Source organism: Schistocerca americana, chromosome 1, assembly GCF_021461395.2.
Source record: "Schistocerca americana isolate TAMUIC-IGC-003095 chromosome 1, iqSchAmer2.1, whole genome shotgun sequence".
NCBI lineage: Eukaryota > Metazoa > Arthropoda > Insecta > Orthoptera > Acrididae > Schistocerca > Schistocerca americana.
This window is the reverse complement of record NC_060119.1, coordinates 653,613,766-653,634,549: the sequence shown is the minus strand read 5'-3', so window position 1 is coordinate 653,634,549 and position 20,784 is coordinate 653,613,766. Positions and strand designations below refer to the sequence as shown.

Below are 20,784 nucleotides of genomic sequence, written 5' to 3'. Positions count from 1 at the left end.
TTATTACATGAGGCGTGACATAATTTTCTCACAACCAACAACAAAACACGATGAGTAATCTTTCATTATATCCAGAGTAGAGATGGCATTACTCTCAGCTACTCTGTGTGACTGCACTGAAGCGGTAATCATTTTAATATTCAAGCTTGAAGTTCACTTAATGCCAATTTGATGTCTGTTGCATGCTGCCTTCATTGTGATGTTGCTTTAATGGACAGCAGCATAATTATTATTTGCAGGTCAGAAATGTGAAACATGACAGAAGGGAATTTGAACAACCACACAGATAGTTGTTAAATTTATCAGACAAATAATATCTTTGTTAGGACATTTGGAAAAGGCAGGAGATGACAGGATTCTCAAGAAGATAACAAAAGGAAAATTGTGTGCCAGCACATAAAAAAGGTGCAGACAGTGGAGAAAAATAGATGACAGTGATGCATGGAAGCCAATTGATGAGGAAGTGTAGGTACATTATTGCTCGTAATGCCTAAGGAAAAGGAGGAGATCAATAATTTATGAGATGTCTACAGACTGTTCTGTTATGACACTTACTTAAAATTGCTCACTAGACCATTAATGATACTCTTACAGGCTTATAAAAGCCAATTTTCATTAATTTCCTAATAATGCTGAATTTGTTATTCAACTTTTGACATATCCATTGTGATTATTTAGTAGTGCATATGTACGCAGAAAAAATCATATTTATATAAATCTAAATTGAACTGATAACAACACAAGAGGTAAATATTGACAGATCTTTCAAGGGAATTTTATTTCTTGGAAATAAATGGACAATAAAGACTTCATCTTTAAAAAATTAACATTTCTTGTATTTATGGAAGTTTATAACATCAATGTGATGCCTCATGAATGTGTAATGAATTTGATTACACTGATGAAATTTCTTTTCAAGTCCTTTTTATAGTGAATACTTTGTTAATATATGTATTACATCTCAAGAACAGTAAAAATATCCAACAGCTCTGTACAGTTTTCTTCTTTAAAATTTGGAATGTAATACAGTCATCATCAAGCAACTGAGACATATTAGACTTTATTCTTTGTTAAGAATTCACCGTAATTAATCTGCAAAATGTTCCAACTCTCTTGCGTGGCATTTACAAAAAGAAAAAAAAAAGTTGGTGTCAAAGTTTCACAGATGACAAAGTCTGAATCTTCTATATCAGTTTTTAACCGCACAATATAAAGGAACTATGAGCACACAGCAGTCTTTGTTCCAGATCTGACTACAGCAGCAGACCACACACAAAATGTATTTATCACAACCTGAACTTCCCACTCACAATTTCGTTATAAAGTTCTTGAGTAAGAGGAACAAATTCTTTTCCATCATGAAAATACAAATCATCTTTAATTAAAGCAGGATCAAAACCTTCTTTCTGGATTGCAGTTTTCTTTATTTTGAAAGTCCCTGTTAGTTCCAGACTTTTCACAACTCGTAAAAACATAGGACGGGCATAATGTGGAAGATTTGTAGCGAGACCTTCTGCTAACTTCTTTAGATCTATTTTCCGATCTGGATCTTCAAGAGCTGCCATTCCTGCCCTGCCTTCTGCACCAGGTACCTACAAAAAAGATAAATTCAGCTGTACTTGAATTGTTCTTAAGCAAGAGTGACTGTCATATAGACCTGACACTTAATAAATCATGATGTGGCATGTCCTACCTCAACACCATATACTGTGATGTTATGGTAGCCAGTTAAGTTGCTGATAATAGTTTCCACTTCAGCAGTTGCTACATTTTCCCCTTTCCACCTAATAAATATTAAAGGTACATGCATTACAATAAAATACTAATAAATATAAGGAGGCATTATTTAGAGAATTTCAGTTTTAACCTTGACTCTTCTGCTTCAGTAAACAATGGACACTTTTTTTCCTAGTACAAAAGGTACTTCAATCATATGATGAGTCCTAATTTATACACATAATGGCCATTTAACTCAATATAGAGGTAAGAATGAAGTCTCTTATAAAATAATTATGGAAAATAAATACAGCAAAAATCATAATCATACACTGCAGGAAGTATTAGGAAAAAATGTTACGTCTAAAGTTTCCACAACTGTGGTTCATCCTGATGGAGTATAACCTCTATGTACCACCCAGGGTCTCCAAACTGTAGTGCTTCCAGCAAAATGCAAAATATGTAGGACAGCACACAGCAAATCTTTAAAGAAGAGAGCACATTATGACTGCAGTAAAACTGTACTAAGAAAAAGATCGAATATACTGAGTGAGTCAAGTATTGTATGCAAGATATTCAAAGTGCAACTTAATTGACATATCATGAAGAAATGTGTGATTCAGTATCAGCAATGAACTTAGACAACAAATTTTTTCTTATGAATGTTACGGAAATGGACTTCTTAAAAATTATTGTGACTCGTAAAACAATTATGTGCAGAAATTAGTCCTGTGCAAGTCTATTCATGACTACTCCAATCGTCATCCATTTGAACCTGCTTACAGCCTCGGTCTCCCTCTACAATTGTTACACCCCCCCCCCCCCCCTTCCCTTTCCTTTCATTACCAAATTGATGATTCTGTGGTGTCTCAGGATGTGACCTACCAATTGACACCTTCTTTTCTTCAAGTCCTCATAAATTTCTTTTTTTCCTAGTTTGATTCAATACCTCCTGATTTGTTATTCAATCTATCCAGATAGTCTCCAGCAGTCTTCTGTAGCAACAGTGATTATTTTCTTCTTTACTGATCTGCCTGATGCCCAAATTTCACTTCTATTCAAGGTTGCACCACTAGCCAAATACCTTCCGAAAAAAATTATAATATATATATTGATATTAGATGTTAATAAATACCTCTTTCTCAGAAATGCTTTTCTTGTTAATGTCAATCTGCATTTTATATCCTGTCTACTTTGCCATCATCAGTTATTTTTCTGTCCAAATAGCAAATTTTGTCTACTACTTTTAGTTTGTTGTTTCCTGATCTAATTCCTTCAGCATTGCCTGATTAATTCAATTACACTCTATTACTCTTGTTTCTCTTTCATGCACATTAAATTTAAAACCTGTTTTCCAGACACTATTCATTCTGTTTGACTGCTCTTATTAGTCCTTTGCTGTCTCTGATAGAATTACATTGCCACTGGCAAACACCAAAGTATTGATTTCTTCTCCATGATCTTCAATAACTGTTCCAAACATCTCCTTGGTTTCCTTTATTACCCGCTTAATATAGAGATTGAATAACATTTGGGAAAGGCTACAACCCTGTTTCACTTCCATTTCAACTGCGACTTCCCTATCATGTCCTTTCAATCTTATAATTTTTGTAAAAGTTGTAAATAAATTTTGCTCCCTGTTTTTTATTCCTGCTTCCTTCAGAATTTCAAAGCACATAGTCTGCTCAACATTGTGAAAAGCTTTCTCTACATCTAAAAATGCTATAAATGTAGCCTGCCTTTCTTCAGCCTACCTTCTAGGATCCAAACTGATCTTCCCAAGGTCAGCTTATACCAATGTTTCCATTATTCTGTAAATTAGTGCCAGTATTTTACAACGATGACTTATTAAACTGATGGTTTGGTAGTATTTGCACTGGTCAGCATTTGTCTTTTTTGCAACTGGAATTACTACAGTCTTCCTGAAGTCTGGGGGTATTTCACCTGCCTCATCTAGCTTTCACACTAGTAGGAATAACTTATTTATGGTTGGCTCTCCCAGCAATCTTAATATTTCTGATGGAATGTCATCTATTCTAGGAGCATTGTTACTATTAACATCTTTCAATGCTCTGTCAAATTCTTGTTGCAAATCATATCTTCCATCGCATCTTCATCTAATTCCTCTTCCCTCTCTATGACACTGTCCTCAAGTTTGTTTCCTTTATATAGACCCTCAATGTATTCCTTCCATCTTCAGATTTCCCCTCTTTGCTCAGTATTGGCTTGCCACGTGAGCCCTTGATATTCATACATTTGCTTCTCTTTTCTCCTAAGGTCTCTCTAATTTTCCGATAGGTGGCAACTATCTTTCCCCTAGTTATGAATACTTCTGTGGACTTTCACCTGTCCTCTGGCCATTTCTGCTTAACTGTTTTGTACTTTGTCAGTCTCATTTTTTAGGCATTGGTATTCCTTTTTGCCTGTTTGATTTGCTGCACTTTATATTTTTTCCTTTCATTGATTGAATTCAGTATTTCCTGTGTTATCCAAGAATTTCTAATAGGCCATGCCATTTTACCTAAATGATCCTCTGCTACCTTCCCTATTTCATCTCCCAAAGCTACCCATCCACCTTCTATTGTATTCCTTTCCTCCATTTCAGTCCAACATTGCCTGATGCTCCCTTTCAGACTCATAATAACCTCCCATTCCTTTAATTTATCCAGGTCCCATCTCCTTAATTACCTATTTGTTTGCAATTTCTTCAGTTTAAATATGCAGTTAATATCTGGCAAATTATGGCCAGAGTCCACAGGTACCCCTGGAAATGTCTTACATTTCAAATCTGGTTTCAAAATCTCTGTCTTAGGATTATATAGTCAATCTGAAACTTTCTGGTACCCCAATGCATCTTCAGTTTTCTTTCATTATTTTTAAACTAAGAGTTAGAAATGATTAAATTATTCTTTTAGCACAATTCTACCTGGCAGCTTCCTCTGTCATTCCTTTCCCCCAGTCCATGTTCTTCTGCTATTCTTCTTTCTCTTCCATTTCTGCTACCAAATTCCAGTCACCTCTCACAAGTAAATTTTCATTTCGATTAACTATCTGAATAATTTCCTTTATCTCATCATACATTCTTTGAATCTCTTCTTCACCCACAGAACCAGTTAGGATATAAACTTGTAATACTGTTACGGGTGTTGGCTTCTTGTCTGTCTTAATGATGCATTCACTGTACTGCTCATAGTAGCTTGCCTGCATGCCTGTTTTCTTATTCATCATTAAGCCTACTGCTACATTATGCATGATAACCCTGTACTGACCTGACCAGAAGTCCTATTCTTTCTGCCACCACACTTCACTTATTTCTACTATATCTAACTTCAACCCATCCATTTCCCTTTTTAAATTCTCTAACCTACCTACCAGATTGAGGGATCTAGCATTCCACACACACAGACTAGCAAAATGTGTCTTGTTTTTCCTGATAATGAAACCTCCTGAGTAGTCCACACCTGTAGATCAATATGGGGGCTATTTCACCTCTGAAATATTTTACCCAAGAGAATGTCATCATCATTTGCAAGTATACTTTTTTCTCCTTCAAATATGAGGCCATGTTGGGAATGTTCCCTTGTCAGCGTTTACTGAGTTGCTTGAAAAAATAATTATTAATCAAGTGGAATCTTTCTCCTGCCAATTTAGCTTGATAAACAACTCACTGTGTGGATTTATAAAATGAAGAAACACGACAGCAGTAGCAATTCTTTCTGTGAAGTCCTGAAATGACTGGACAATGGTGTGCCATCCAAATTGACAGTCTGGACTTCCTGGTCTAGGGTCACATTTGGGTTGATTTCCTTGATTGTGCACTTTGCCAGACTGCTTTCTCTCTGGGCAGGATCGACACTAGTGTCTCTCAGGCCATCCTTTGGCAGTGGAACAGAATGAGAAGCAGTTGTTCCAGTCTGCAATGTGTTGTGCCAGAAATCTGTACAGCCTGTAGTGATAATGGTCAGTGTGTGGTGTGGCAAAGGTGTTGTGGACATTGCCTACCTAGAGGGTGGGTGGTGTCTATTTCCCTATGGCCAGAAAATGGTGTCTATTTCCCTGTGGCCAGAGAAGATGACAACCAGTCAGCTGTGTGGACCAGTGGAGATCTATTATTTGTGTACTGTGCAGAGTAATAAAGAGTAATAGGAGTGTGCTTTGCTTGTCTATAGAGATTATGGAAGGCTGGTTTTATGTTCATGTTTGTTGTCTGTAGACTAAGTAGTCTGGTGCAGTACTGTTGTCTGTGGCAGTAGTGAGTAGCTGGTGGAGGCTCTTGGTAGTAGAGGTAGCTTGTATTGTGATGTAACTTGTTTATTATACTGTGTTTTTATGGTTGTCTGATTTTAACATGCTAAGGGCTTAAACTGTAAGATTGTGATTTCTGTTCTGTTATGCTTGGCTCATGCCCACTTGTGTGTCACAGGGACTGACTCAGGTTTGAGCTGTACATATCAAACTTGCTTAGGATAAATTTCTTACCTGTTATTTACTGTTTTGTGACACCCATTTTTATGTAAGAACTATTTCTGGGTAAAACACTGTTGATTTCTTTTTAACTATCAATCATTTCTATTGACGTCATTGTATTTGTGTACTAATATGAAGGTCGTTAAATAAACGCTGTTGTAAAATAAGCTCATACTTGAAAAACTACTAGACCAAACTCCATTGCATCCAAATTCTATTCCGCAGTGGGGAAAAAAGTTATTTGGACTTTACCAGTTTCATCTAAGGCCTCTGTGAATTCAGTACCCTTTTAAAAAAATAAAGTGCTAAAGAAGGAGCAGCTGCATTTTTTGAAATTCTTCTCAGAAACAGAAGACCATTTGTCAATTCATATAATAAAAATGAAGGATAGATCCTAATAGCAAAATCACCATACAAGTTTTTCATTGGTAATGTCCCATTCTTGGGCTATTTTTGTTTCTTGTGCATATTATCAATCTAATGAATTCACTACACACAAAATGTGCTCATGATACAGATGTATCAGAAAGCTAGTTGGTACTGTACATGAACAGTTAGCAAAGAAAAACAACAAAGAGAAATTGATACACTCACAGAAAAGTACAAATAAAATTACTTTAAATAAGAATAAGGCAGTTGTTACACAACTGATACTCACCAAGAAAATAAGACTACAAGTCAAAGGTTAATGAATATAATTAATTTTTTCTCTAATCCTTTTATCGGTGTTGATATCAGAATGATTGAAAGAGTAAAAAATTATAAGAGCACTACAATTCCATAACAATTTTTTCATATAATTACCTGAAGGTGTCGCCAATTCTGTCTTTAAAATAAAGGTACCCATACTCATCCATTACCATAACATCTCCTGCAAGAAGAATTAAAAAAAAATTAATGTATATGTTTTAGAAAATCAAATAGCAATAAAACGAACTACATACTGTTCAAATGGAGCATTCTCTCAAACTACTTTAAATATGATAATGGAAAGAATGTAAATAATGGAAGGAATCAACTAAGAACTTGACCAATGGTTGAGATGTGGAGACATCAATTGGCAGACAAACAAGACTGAGAATGTTTACAGCTTTTGGACAAATCAATCTTCAGAGCTACAGAATACACATACAACACAAAAACACCAGGGTCGCGGGGCTGGTGCTACCAGAGGTTGAGGCCAGGAATGTTGTGCACATAGTTGGTACGAGGTGGTGGCTTGAGTGTATGACCCAGTTACAACTATCACTTGACAGTTGTTTGAAAATTAATGGGATAATGCACTAAACTTTTAGTCTCACTACGATTCTTCTGAGATCTGAGGCATCTTAAGAAGATACATGGACATATACATTTAGATGCAGTGAGTTGAATGAAAGACTGCATCTTCTGGTGATATCTGTAATGCAACACAGGAATACAGCAAGCCCTGTAGCTAGTGTGACTTGCAGTGCCACTGGCTGGTGGGCTGCCCATGTATTGCACCTTCTGCAGAGATGTGGATGACATGTGGCATACCGTGTGCAGTTGATATACAGGGTGTCCATAATCAAAGTTACAGTTTCAGAATTCTGTAGAAAGAGAACCACTGCTCAGAATGATGTCAAATTTAAACCACATATTATTGACGCAGGTGTAAACATGCTGGGAAGGGGGAGGGGGTGGGGGGGGTGGGGGGGGGAATAAAAATTTGACTAATAGATGACACTGTAAGCATGAACCGTCAGACTATGCACACCAACAGACATGCGGCACCAAAACGCCCAACATGACTGTCTCCATGACAGATTGTGCACTGCTGGTAAGGCCCTGTTACAAAAAGGGTGTCTGAGTGCTAGTAGCCTCGCATACGTTCTGGAAACTCAATGGTATGAAAAAAGGCATTGGTCCAATTCTGCTAAGGGTCTGGAGGAAATGGTTACAAAATTCAAAAAGACAGGTTCTTTTGAAGTGCAATGTGCTAAAAGGAAGGAAAGCAGTTGAGCCAATGTCTGTGGAAGATGCGGCCACAGCATTACAGGAGGGGTCAACTGGGGTGTGCAAAAATGTAGTGCATGAGAACACTGGAACTGCCTGTGAGCCTAATCCTAAAATCCTATGAATCATCCTGCATCGTATCCATACAAAATCAGGAGTTGCTTACTGCTGACCTACAAGCAAGACAAATATTCACTCTGTAATTTCTTGCTCACATATTGTGTTTTGTCTGTTGTCACACAAAACCCATTTCCATCTCCGAGGACATGTCAATATGCAGAATTGCAAAATATGGACAACAGAAAATCGGCACGCACATCAATTGGTACCGCTTCATTCTGCAGAGGTGACTGTGTGGTGTGGGTTGATAGCACTGTTTATCATAGGGACATGTTTTTTCAAAGAGATGAGTCCTGTTACCTGTACTGTCACTGGTAAACACTATGAAAGTCTGAAACTTCCTGGCAGATTAAAACTGTGTGCCTGACCGAGATTCGAACTCGGGACCTTTGCCTTTCGCGGGCAAGTGCTCTACCAACTGAGCTACCAAAGCACGACTCACGCCCCGTCCTCACAGCTTTACTTCTGCCAGTATCTTGTCTCCTACCTTCCAAACTTTACAGAAGCTCTCCTGCAAACCATGCAGAACTAGCACTCCTGAAAGAAAGGATATAGCGGAGACATGGCTTAGCCACAGCCTTGGGGATGTTTCCATAATGTAATTTTCACTCTGCAGTGGAGTGTGCGCTGATATGAAACTTCCTAGCAGATTAAAACTGTGTGCCGGACCAAGACTCGAACTCAGGACCTTAGTTCTGCAGGGTTTGCAGGAGAGCTTCTGTAAAGTTTGGAAGGTAGGAGATGAGATACTGGCGGAAGTAAAGCTGTGAGGACAGGGCGTGAGTCATGCTTTGGTAGCTCAGTTGGTAGAGCACTTGCCCGCGAAAGGCAAAGGTCCTGAGTTCGAATCTCGGTCCGGCACACAGTTTTAATATGCCAGGAAGTTTCATATCAGCGCACACTCCGCTGCAGAGTGAAAATCTCATTCTGGAACTATGAAAGTCTTTTGGCACCAATGTCATTTCAACCCTTCAACAGCACGGATATGATCCATATGCAAGACGCCACTCTTCTGCACATTACACAGCCTGTGAAGTGGCTACTGCAGAGAATTTCAAAAATGCTAAATTGTTAACCAACATTTTCCTGCAGCCTGGCCATCCAGATCACCTGACTTTAATCTGTGTGCCTTCTGGCTACGGTGTTTACCTGGTAGATATCGTGTTCACAGCTCAGTTATGAATGTAACTGAATTGATGGCACACATTGCGCAATGCATTCTGAACATGACCCTTGAGACACTCTAATCCATTGTGGTACATACTGTTTCTCAGTTTCAACTTGTGGCAGAAAACAGTGAGCAGAGTACTGAACATGTTTTCTACCAATCTCACTACAGTTAGAAACCAATGTCATGTCGTGTTTTTTGCAGCTTTTGGCCCCAGGAAAACTAAAAAAAAAAGGTGTATTTTTGGTTTTAATGTGATTCTTGGCTTCGTGGGCAATTACAAACTGATTTTTACCGTCTGATGTGGTACGACTTGCTGTGGTGAATGCGCTTACCTAACCAACAGTTCCACAGCTGTTGGCTCTAGAACTTGCACAGTCAGGTACATTGAACAGTACGAATGGTGTAATTCGCAACTCAAACCATAGTCATTGTATTGTGGATTCACCTGTCAGTAGTCAACCCCATTTATGTTAAGATGCTTATAGTGCCAACTATTGGTAAAATTTTTGTCAATTTTTTTTTGTTCCATGGCACTTCCCCCTGCATCAATAGATACTGTCCATATCATCAATACTGAAAGGAGGATTACTCATTATGTTGTGAGAAATATTCCCCATGTATGCAATTCAGAAGCTTGTGTTGGCGTGAAGGATGTACCTTCTGCTCAGCATTTTATGTGGGCATTACCATCATTCAGATGTCCATCCATATGGATGGCCACTGACAAACTGCAACCATGAGTGAGCAAACACACACACACACACACACACACACACACACACACACTCTCTCTCTCTCTCTCTCTCTCTCTCTCTCTCTCTCTCTCTCTCTCTCTCTCTTTGACTTAAGGATGTAAATTCAGCTTAACTCTAATGCTCATATCAAACAGGTTTTAATTTTGCAAGTACGTAAACAACAATTAGTGTTCTGTGCATAGTTGCATACATGCTTAGTTTGAAGTATTAGGTAAAAACAACAGCTAAATAGTGTAAGAGGAGGAGTGCCTCCACTGTGCATTTCAAAGTATATAGCTACATGGCTGTTATCCTCTTAATAAACATATACACTACCTGACAAAAAAAGTGAAGCACCCAGGGGACATCAATGCAACTTTGTGCACATACATACCATAAGTGAGCATTTAAATGATTAAAGTTGCAATTCTCTGTCACTGGTAGAATGGTCATCAGAGTGCATTAATGTTGTCATCAGGCCTGGCAGGGTACATAAGGGATGTAAATACTGTCAAATGCTGAGCAGTCGCTATGAAGGACATGGAGATGCTGTGCACGCAAGGGAACGTGCTATCGGCACCTGGCAGGGTTTGAAATCAACTTCACTGTGGGTCTCCATTTGGCTACTTTGTCAAGTTATGCAATATTGAGATCTGTATGGCATTCTGATGTGACAATTGCCTGGTGTTGGATTATATGGGAACATGAGGGCAGGCGTACTTGTTATCAAGATTCTGGTCAACCATACATCAGATCCCTACAAGAGAGGATCACGATGTGTGCACCAAGCATCTCATAACCCCTTCACATCTGCACCTGCCATTTACAAATAAGTAATTGTCTCCCTCCAACATGCTGTATGATCCTGCACCACTGGACAGGGACTAGGAGCAGACCAAGTCCCACACACACAAGCTGCTGATAACACCATAACACAAACATCTGTGTCTGGAGTGTTGCCACAATCAGGAAGCATGGACTCCTGATGAATGGCATTGCATTATGTTGAGCAATGAATTGCAGTCCTGCACTATCGCCCATGACCACCCTCATCAGTGAATATGATGGCGACCTGGTGAGAAGTCCCATTCTTCCAATGTTTTGGAGAGGCAGTGTTGTGTTACTCCTAGTGCCGCAAGGCAGAGAGCCATCTGGTATGATTTCAGGTCATGGCTGGTACTGATTCTGGGAACTCTGTGTGTCACAGACATCGTGCATCCTCACATTTTGCCTCTCATGTGACAGTATTGTGGGACCATTTTCTCAACAGTCATTACTTATCCACACAAGGCACATGTCTCTATATACTGTTTCAGACACTGAGGAGCTCCAATGACCAGCAAGATCCATATATCTATCCCTGATGGAACATGTGGGACTGGCTCAGATGTCAACTCTAACCCAGTGCCAGTATCTAGGGTATCAAGAACCAGTAACAAGAATTGTGGGCCAGCTTGCCTCAGAACAGCTTTGTGACACCCTTCAATTTTATAATAATTAAAATAACTTCAGATACTGTTTTGATCCATGATGTGTCACTTTCTTTCTTTCTCTCTTTCTGGATGTTCCACATTTTTTTGTCAAGCAGTGTATATACATAAAATAATCTAGAAGTAATCCCATAATTGTCAGTCTGAGTAGATTAGCACTGCTCATAATTTGCTGTAAATATAATTCTACAAGGATAGTGTCTGTGGGTTTGCAATATGTGACTTGACTTTCCCATATCCTTGAAGGCTTCCCTCCATGGTGGGGCACAGTGGGTGAATGAACAAATAACAATGAAGACAAAATGCCTCAGGCTTTATTCACATACCAGAGAAGAATGCTCTATCTCCTTTCTTGAACACATCATGAAGTATTTTCTTTCTTGACTCTTCTTTATCAACATAGCCGTAAAACTGGCGTGTCTCATCACCGGTTATTATTTTGCCAACCACTATTCCTGGTTCTCCTGTGAAAGAAAACTTTAATATTACATTTATTAATTCATGTTAATTTATTTGCTAACTATACTGCTCTTTTCCATTTTTAGTAGTGCACCCATTGTCTAGGGGTAGCTTATTTGATTAGTAATCAAAACATCCTCGGTCCCAGGTTCAAAACCTGCCATTGCTTGAATTTGGATTAATAATCAGCAGAGGAGTGGACAGAGGTTCAGGGCATTCTCTTGTCCTTGCGATGGAAAAGGTGGAAGAATTGGTAACGATCAATGGCACGAGGATGCAGAAGGCAGTGGAAACCACTGTGTTAAAGAGACAAACATGTATCCATAGAACATGTAGCCTGTAATTGAAAAATGTCATGATGACCTCTCCATTGGCAAAAGGTTTTGGAATAGTCCCCATTCAGATATAATAATAATAATAATAATAAAATTAATAATAATAATAATAAATCCCGTGGAGGCCCGGGAAAAGAATAGGCCTCTGGTATGTTCTGCCAGTCGTAAAAGGCGACGAAAAGAACAAACCACTAATAGGGCTAACCCCCCTTTTAGTGTGATTACTTGGTTCAGAACAGAACTAAAGAAGCCTCGGACAAGCGCCGTCATGGTCGGGGACGACGCTTGAACCCTATGCCCGCCCACAATGGTAATGACACTGCTAGCCAACTGGAAAATGATTTAAATCCAAATAGAGGTGTTTTACAGTATATGCTTCCTGCAACCACCCTAGAAAGAAAACAAAGACAGAGGATGAGATGGTCAGATGAAGTTAATCGACACCTCATGTTCTGTTATTACCAAGCAACAAACCTAGGAACCAACACAACTGGATACAGATCACAAGTATACACAACATTTATTACCAGATACCCAGAATTAAAATTTTTAACAGAACAACGACTAGCTGATCAGATCCGTGTAATAATAAAAAATAACAGGATACCCCAGTCAGAATTAGAAAACATCAAACAACATGTACAACAAATACTGGAACAAAATAATGTGCAATCAGAAGAAGAAGAAAATACAGTAATGGACTCAAACATCCCAGAGCAAACAAACAAAGACCAACACGCATCAATTAAACAATCAGAGGAAAACGAAATCTTAAGACAGCCACCAGAACAAGCACAAATAGAACACGAAGAGACACACGTGTTAGATATAGAAGAGAAATTTCAGCTGACATATATAGAATACAAAGACACAAATACAGACATCAGACCATTCTTGCATAGACCGCCAAATAACCCACAAGTCGAAACAACAATAAAAACTATCAACACAATCATACACAACAAAATAAATGAAAATACAACTATGGGAGAGTTACAACTACTGGTTTATATAGGAGCACTCACTACACTAAATATACACACTAGGCAGAGATCAGAACAAACCAACACACAGAAGAAACCCACAAAACCAGCATGGCAACACAGGCTACAGATCAGAATAGAAAAACTGAGAAAAGACATCGGACAGTTAACACAATTTATAAGAAATGAAATATCAGACAAAAAACGAAAAAGGTTAGGTAAAATCTCACAACAAGAAGCAATAGAGCTATTAGATGAAAAGATGCAGAAATTACAAGCATTGGCCAAACGACTTAGAAGATACAAAAAAAGTGAAAATAGAAGGAAACAAAACCAAACATTCAACACAAACCAAAAGAGATTTTACCAAACAATAGATAACACACACATTAAAATAGACAATCCACCAAACATAACAGACATGGAACACTTCTGGAGCAACATATGGTCAAACCCGGTACAACATAACAGGCAGGCACGGTGGATACAAGCAGAAACAGACACATACAAGATGATACCACAAATGCCTGAAGTGATAATTTTGCAACATGAAGTCACCCGAGCAATTAATTCTACACACAATTGGAAAGCCCCTGGAAATGATAAAATAGCAAATTACTTGCCAAAGAAGTTCACCTCAACACATTCACATCTAACTAAATTATTTAACAGTTACATTGCAGACCCATACACATTCCCTGATACACTTGCACATGGAATAACCTATCTGAAACCTAAAGATCAAGCAGACACAGCAAACCCAGCTAAATATCGCCCCATAACATGCCTACCAACAATCTACAAAATATTAACTTCAGTCATTACACAGAAATTAATGACACATACAACACAGAACAAAATTATAAATGAAGAACAAAAAGGCTGCTGCAAAGGAGCACGAGGATGTAAAGAGCAACTGATAATAGATACAGAGGTGACATATCAAGCTAAAACTAAACAAAGGTCGCTACACTACGCATACATTGATTACCAAAAAGCCTTTGATAGTGTACCCCACTCATGGTTACTACAGATATTGGAAATATACAAAGTAGATCCTAAATTGATACAGTTTCTAAACATAGTAATGAAAAACTGGAAAACCACACTTAATATTCAAACAAATTCAGATAACATCACATCACAGCCAATACAGATTAAGCGTGGAATATACCAAGGAGACTCATTAAGTCCTTTCTGGTTCTGTCTTGCTCTGAACCCACTATCCAACATGCTAAATAATACAAATTATGGATATAATATTACTGGAACATACCCACACAAAATCACACATTTGCTATACATGGATGATCTAAAACTACTGGCAGCAACCAATCAACAACTCAACCAATTACTAAAGATAACAGAAGTATTCAGCAATGATATAAATATGGCTTTTGGAACAGACAAATGTAAGAAAAATAGCATAGTCAAGGGAAAACACACTAAACAAGAAGATTACATATTAAATAACCACAGTGACTCCATAGAAGCGATGGAAAAAACAGATGCCTATAAATATATAGGATACAGACAAAAAATAGGAATAGATAATACAAATATTAAAGAAGAACTAAAAGAAAAATATAGACAAAGGCTAACAAAAATACTGAAAACAGAATTGACAGCAAGAAACAAGACAAAAGCTATAAATACTTATGCTATACCAATATTGACCCACTCATTTGGAGTAGTGAAATGGAGTAACACAGACCTAGAAGCACTCAATACACTTACACGTTCACAATGCCACAAATATAGAATACATCACATACATTCAGCAACAGAAAGGAAGGAGGAAGGGGATTCATCGACATAAAAAACCTACATTATGGACAGGTAGACAATTTAAGAAAATTCTTTCTAGAACGAGCAGAAACTAGCAAAATACACAAAGCAATCACTCACATAAATACATCGGCTACACCACTGCAATTTCATAACCACCTTTACAACCCTTCAGATCACGTAACATCAACAGATACGAAGAAAGTAAATTGGAAAAAGAAAACACTACATGGCAAGCACCCGATCATCTAACACAGCCACACATCGATCAAGACGCATCCAACACATGGCTAAGAAAAGGCAATATATACAGTGAGATGGAAGGATTCATGATTGCAATACAGGATCAAACAATAAACACCAGATATTACAGCAAGCATATTATTAAAGATCCCAATACCACAACAGATAAATGCAGACTTTGCAAACAACAAATAGAAACAGTAGATCACATCACAAGTGGATGTACAATACTAGCAAATACAGAATACCCCAGAAGACATGACAATGTAGCAAAAATAATACATCAACAGCTTGCCTTACAACATAAACTTATAAAACAACATGTTCCCACATACAAGTATGCACCACAAAATGTACTGGAGAATGATGAATACAAATTATACTGGAACAGAACCATTACAACAGATAAAACAACACCACATAACAAACCTGACATCATACTCACCAATAAAAAGAAGAAATTAACACAACTAATCGAAATATCCATACCCAATACAACAAATATACAAAAGAAAACAGGAGAAAAAATTGAAAAATACATCCAACTGGCTGAGGAAGTCAAGGACATGTGGCATCAGAATAAAGTTGACATTATACCAATTATACTATCAACTACAGGAGTCATACCACACAATATCCTCCAGTACATCAATACAATACAGCTACATCCAAACTTATATATACAATTACAGAAATCCGTAATTATTGATACATGTTCAATTACCCAAAAGTTCCTAAATGCAATATAACATATACCGTACAGTTAAAAGGAAGTGACACTTGATCAAGGTCCGCGTCACGTCCCATTTTTAACCAGACTTAACGTCTGAGAAAGTAAAGAAATAATAATAATAATCCCTCAGAACGGACTGCCAAGGGGAGGTGACCATGAGAAAAACACTGAATAACCACCAAAAGGATAGCATTCCATGAGTCAGGTGTGGTATATTGAAAGATTTAACATGACAGGGAAGCTAGAAAATCTGAAAAAGGAAATGCAAAGGCTCAATCTAGACATAATAGGGATCAGTGAAGTGAAATGGAAAGAAGACAAGGAATTCTGGTCAGATGAGTATAGCGTAATATCAATGTAGACAGAAAATACTATAACAGAAGTGGGAGTCATTATGAATAGCAAGGTAGGGCAGAGAGTGTGTTGCTGTGAACAGTGCAGTGATAGGGTTGTTCTTATCAGAATCCTCAGCAAACCAGCACCGACAATGATATTTCAGGTATACATGCTGATGTCGCAAACTGTAGATGAAGAGGTAGGAAAGTGTATGAGGATATTGAAAGGGTAATATATTACATAAAAGGAGATGAAAATCTAATTGTATGGGCGACGGGAATGTAGTTGTTCATGGTATTTGCCAACCAGGAAGAAGTGTGACAATTTAAAATGGTGCAAGATGTTCAAAATTTTGAAAAAATAGGGATATGCTATAGGGAGAGACAGGTAATATACAATACGTATAAGGGGAAAGAAGGAATAACAACAGTGGATGACCAAGAACAAAGTGCATGGACTAAAAAGGGTGTAAAACAGGAATATAGTCTTTCACCGCAACTGCTCAATCTGTACATCGAATAAGTTATGATGGAAATAAAAGAAAAGTTCAGAAGTGGGATTAGAATTCAAGGTGAAAGGATATCAGTGAAATTGAAGAAGAATTACATGATCTGCTGAATGGAATGTACAGTACAGGGTGATTCAAAAAGAATACCACAACTTTAAAAATGTGTATTTAATGAAAGAAACATAATATAACCTTCTGTTATACATCATTACAAAGAGTATTTAAAAAGGTTTTTTTTTTTTCACTCAAAAACAAGTTCAGAGATGTTCAATATGGCCCCCTCCAGACACTCGAGCAATATCAACCCGATACTCCAACTCGTTTCACACTCTCTGTAGCATATCAGGTGTAACAGTTTGGATAGCTGCTGTTATTTCTCGTTTCAAATCATCAATGGTGGCTGGGAGAGGTGGCCGAAACACCATATCCTTAACATACCCCCATAAGAAAAAATCGCAGGGGGTAAGATCAGGGCTTCTTGGAGGCCAGTGATGAAGTGCTCTGTCACGGGCAGCCTGGCGGCCGATCCATCGCCTCGGGAAGTTGACGTTCAGGTAGTTACGGACAGATAAGTGCCAATGTGGTGGCGCTCCATCCTGCTGAAATATGAATTGTTGTGCTTCTTGTTTGAGCTGAGGGAACAGCCAATTCTCTAACATCTCCAGATACTGTAGTCCAGTTACAGTAGCACCTTCGAAGAAAAAGGGACCAAAAACTTTATTGGCTGAAATGGCACAGAAAACGTTCACCTTAGGCGAGTCACGTTCATACTGAGTTGTTTCCCGCGGATTCTCAGTGCCCCATATACAGACATTGTGACGGTTGACTTTCCCGTTAGTGTGGAAAGTTGCTTCATCACTAAACACAATCTTTGAAACGAAAGATTCATCTGTTTCCATTTGAGCAAGGATAAAATCACAGAAATCGATTATTTTAATCTTATCAGCTGCAGACAGTGCTTGAACCAATTTCAGACGATAAGGTTTCATAACTAACCTTTTTCGTAGGACTCTCCATACAGTTGATTGTGGAATTTGCAGCTCTCTGCTAGCTCTGCGAGTCGATTTTCCTGGGCTGCGAACAAATGCTTTCTGGATGCGTGTACATTTTCATCACTTGTTCTCGGCCGTCCAGAACTTTTCCCTTTGCACAAACACCCATTCTCTGTAAACTGTTTATACCAACGTTTAACACCATACTTCGTTCGAAATGCACGCTGAACAACTGTCGTCGATTCACTTCTGCCGTACTCAATAACACAAAAAGCTTTCTGTTGAGCGGTCGCCATCTTAGCATCAACTGACGCTGACGCCTAGTCAACAGCGCCTCAAGCGAACAAATGTACAACTAAATGAAACTTTATAGCTCCCTTAATTCGCCGACAGATAGTGCTTAGCTCTGCCTTTTGTCGTTGCAGAGTTTTAAATTCCTAAAGTTGTGGTATTCTTTTTGAATCACCCTGTATAATGAGTAAAGACCGTGGATTGAGAGTAAACTGAAGAAATATGAAAGTAATGAGAAGTAGCAGAAATGGCAACAGTAAGAAACTTAATGTCAGGATTGATGGTAACGAAGTAGATAAAGTTAAGGAATTCTGTTACCTAGGCAGCAAAATAACCAATGACAGATACAGCAAGGAGGACATCAAAAGCAGACTAGAACTGACAAAAAGAGCATTCCTGGCCAAGAGAAGTCTACTAGAATCAAACATAGACCTTAATTTGAGGAAGAAATTTCTGAGAATGTATGTTTGGAGCACAGCATTATATGGTAGTGATACATGGACTGTGCAAAAACCGGAGCAGAAGAGAATTGAAATTATGTAGACTGGTATGGTAAGGAATGAGAAGGTTCTGCACAGAATTGGAGAGGAAAGGAATATGTGTAAACCTGACAGGAAGATGGTAAATGATGATAGGACATCTGTTGAGACACCAGGGAATGATTTCCATGGTACAAGAGGGCAAAAACTGTAGAGGAAAATAGAAAATAATTGAGTGCATAGGTTGCAAGTGTTACTCTGAGATGAAGAGGTTGGCACATGAGAGGAATTTGGGGCGGGCTGCATCAAACCAGTCAGGAGACTGATGACTCAAAAAAAGGTATGAATATGATGTAATGAGGAGTAATTATGTCTATAATGACAATACTAATTGAACAATATTCCCAATTAAATTTACTTTTTTCTCAGAATGGACTGAATAATGCAGCTATCAGTAACACCAATCACTTAATTTATGACATGCAATGACTGACATACAGAAAGCCTAAATTTGAAAGCAAACTAAAGGAAGGTGTAGCAAATAAATCCATGAATAACACAACAGGATGCAACTTAGACAACTGAAACAAAGTCATTTTGACAGTTAAAAAAAGTAACAGGGAAGAAGAACACTGTAGCCCTGAAACTCCAACAAAAAAGAAACCTAATACACCTTGAAAGCCAAAAATTTTAAGTCTCGCCAAAAGAATGTTATAGCTGAATGTTTTAAACAGATAAACAATTGAAATAGGTGTACTTTTATCATTTACTTATTTTAACGCATGGTCAGTGGAATAGCAGAAGGCAAGCTAGAAGAAAAGTTCTTCTGGAATACAAACAGAGGCTGAGTCAGAATTTTATATTTGCAGATATGACCAACCACTTACTGTGGTTTGCAAAACTTCTTGACAGGACATTAATAGTGAGATGAGGTAACTGTTCATGAAATCTGGCCATTCTTTAACACTGGCATAACTAGTCTATGTGAGAAAAAACCTTGTTAAAGAGATAATTTTTGTCATTTCCATGGAAGATGATACAGTAACACCTAACTGACTGACTGCCTGTGGCAACTGTCTTTTTAAATTACACTGCAGATTTATTCACTTGTGACCTAACCATACAGTTGTGTCTCTGGAATTGTGTATAAATGGCTCTGAGCACTATGGGACTTAACATCTGAGGTCATCAGTCCCCTAGAACTACTTAAACCTAACTGACCTAAGGACATCACACACATCCATGCCCGAGGCAGGATTTGAAGCTGCGACTGTAGCAGCAGCACGGTTCCAGACTGAAGTGCCTAGAACCGTTCGACCACTCCAGCCGGCTGGAATTATGTCAGCTGCTGTAGACTCAGGTATTTTTGAAAGAATGTTTTATTGTTTCTGTTATACTTTTATAACAGCATGACCTTTTTGCACCATTGTACTACACTAAGAGTATTCTTTTATGTGGAACAACCTACAAATCATAAATTTGACCCAATTTTTGGCTCTCCTGTATCCACATATCCATATTTAAAGGAACTGCAAGGATGAGCTCTAACCATTTGGATGGTATGAGCCTCACATGCCACATGATCCTTATTACATTATTATTTAATTGGATAGATAAAAGAATCTACTCACCAAGTGGTGGCTTGTAACATTATTATGCATTCATTTGCCATTTTTTTTAATCAGAAGGTATATATTATTGTTTCTGTGTTGTGCAAGTGTTTCATTTTATACACAATGCTGACAAGTAAAATCCAGACACCAGAAAGTTTATGAAATAACGAAATTTTAGTTACTGGATGCAACACAGTTTACACTGAGGTGACAGAAGTCATGGGATACCTGTTGCTATCATGTTGGATATTTTTTTTGCCTGGGGACTGATGACCTCAGATGTTAAGTCCTATAGTGCTCAATGCTATATGAATCCCCCACCCCCCCTCCTGGTGTAGTGCAGCAACTT

At 38.1% G+C, this 20,784-nt stretch overlaps 1 protein-coding gene and 1 non-coding gene across 2 annotated transcripts in view; both read right to left on the bottom strand.

The window, feature by feature from the left end:
• Positions 1-753: 753 nt before the first annotated feature.
• Positions 754-20,784, bottom strand: part of LOC124608137 (long-chain fatty acid transport protein 4-like) — a 325,190-nt gene continuing 305,159 nt past the window's right edge. Inside the window, exons 8-11 of the mRNA XM_047139962.1 lie at positions 12,002-12,139; positions 6,988-7,054; positions 1,694-1,784; positions 754-1,592 (exon numbers count right to left, since the gene is read on the bottom strand). Coding sequence (XP_046995918.1) covers positions 1,287-1,592; positions 1,694-1,784; positions 6,988-7,054; positions 12,002-12,139 — 602 coding nt within the window. The 3' untranslated portion in view covers positions 754-1,286. The remainder of the gene's footprint in view (positions 1,593-1,693; positions 1,785-6,987; positions 7,055-12,001; positions 12,140-20,784) is intronic.
• Trnas-cga lies at positions 8,640-8,714 on the bottom strand. The gene has a single exon. It is a non-coding gene; the product is annotated as a tRNA-Ser (tRNA).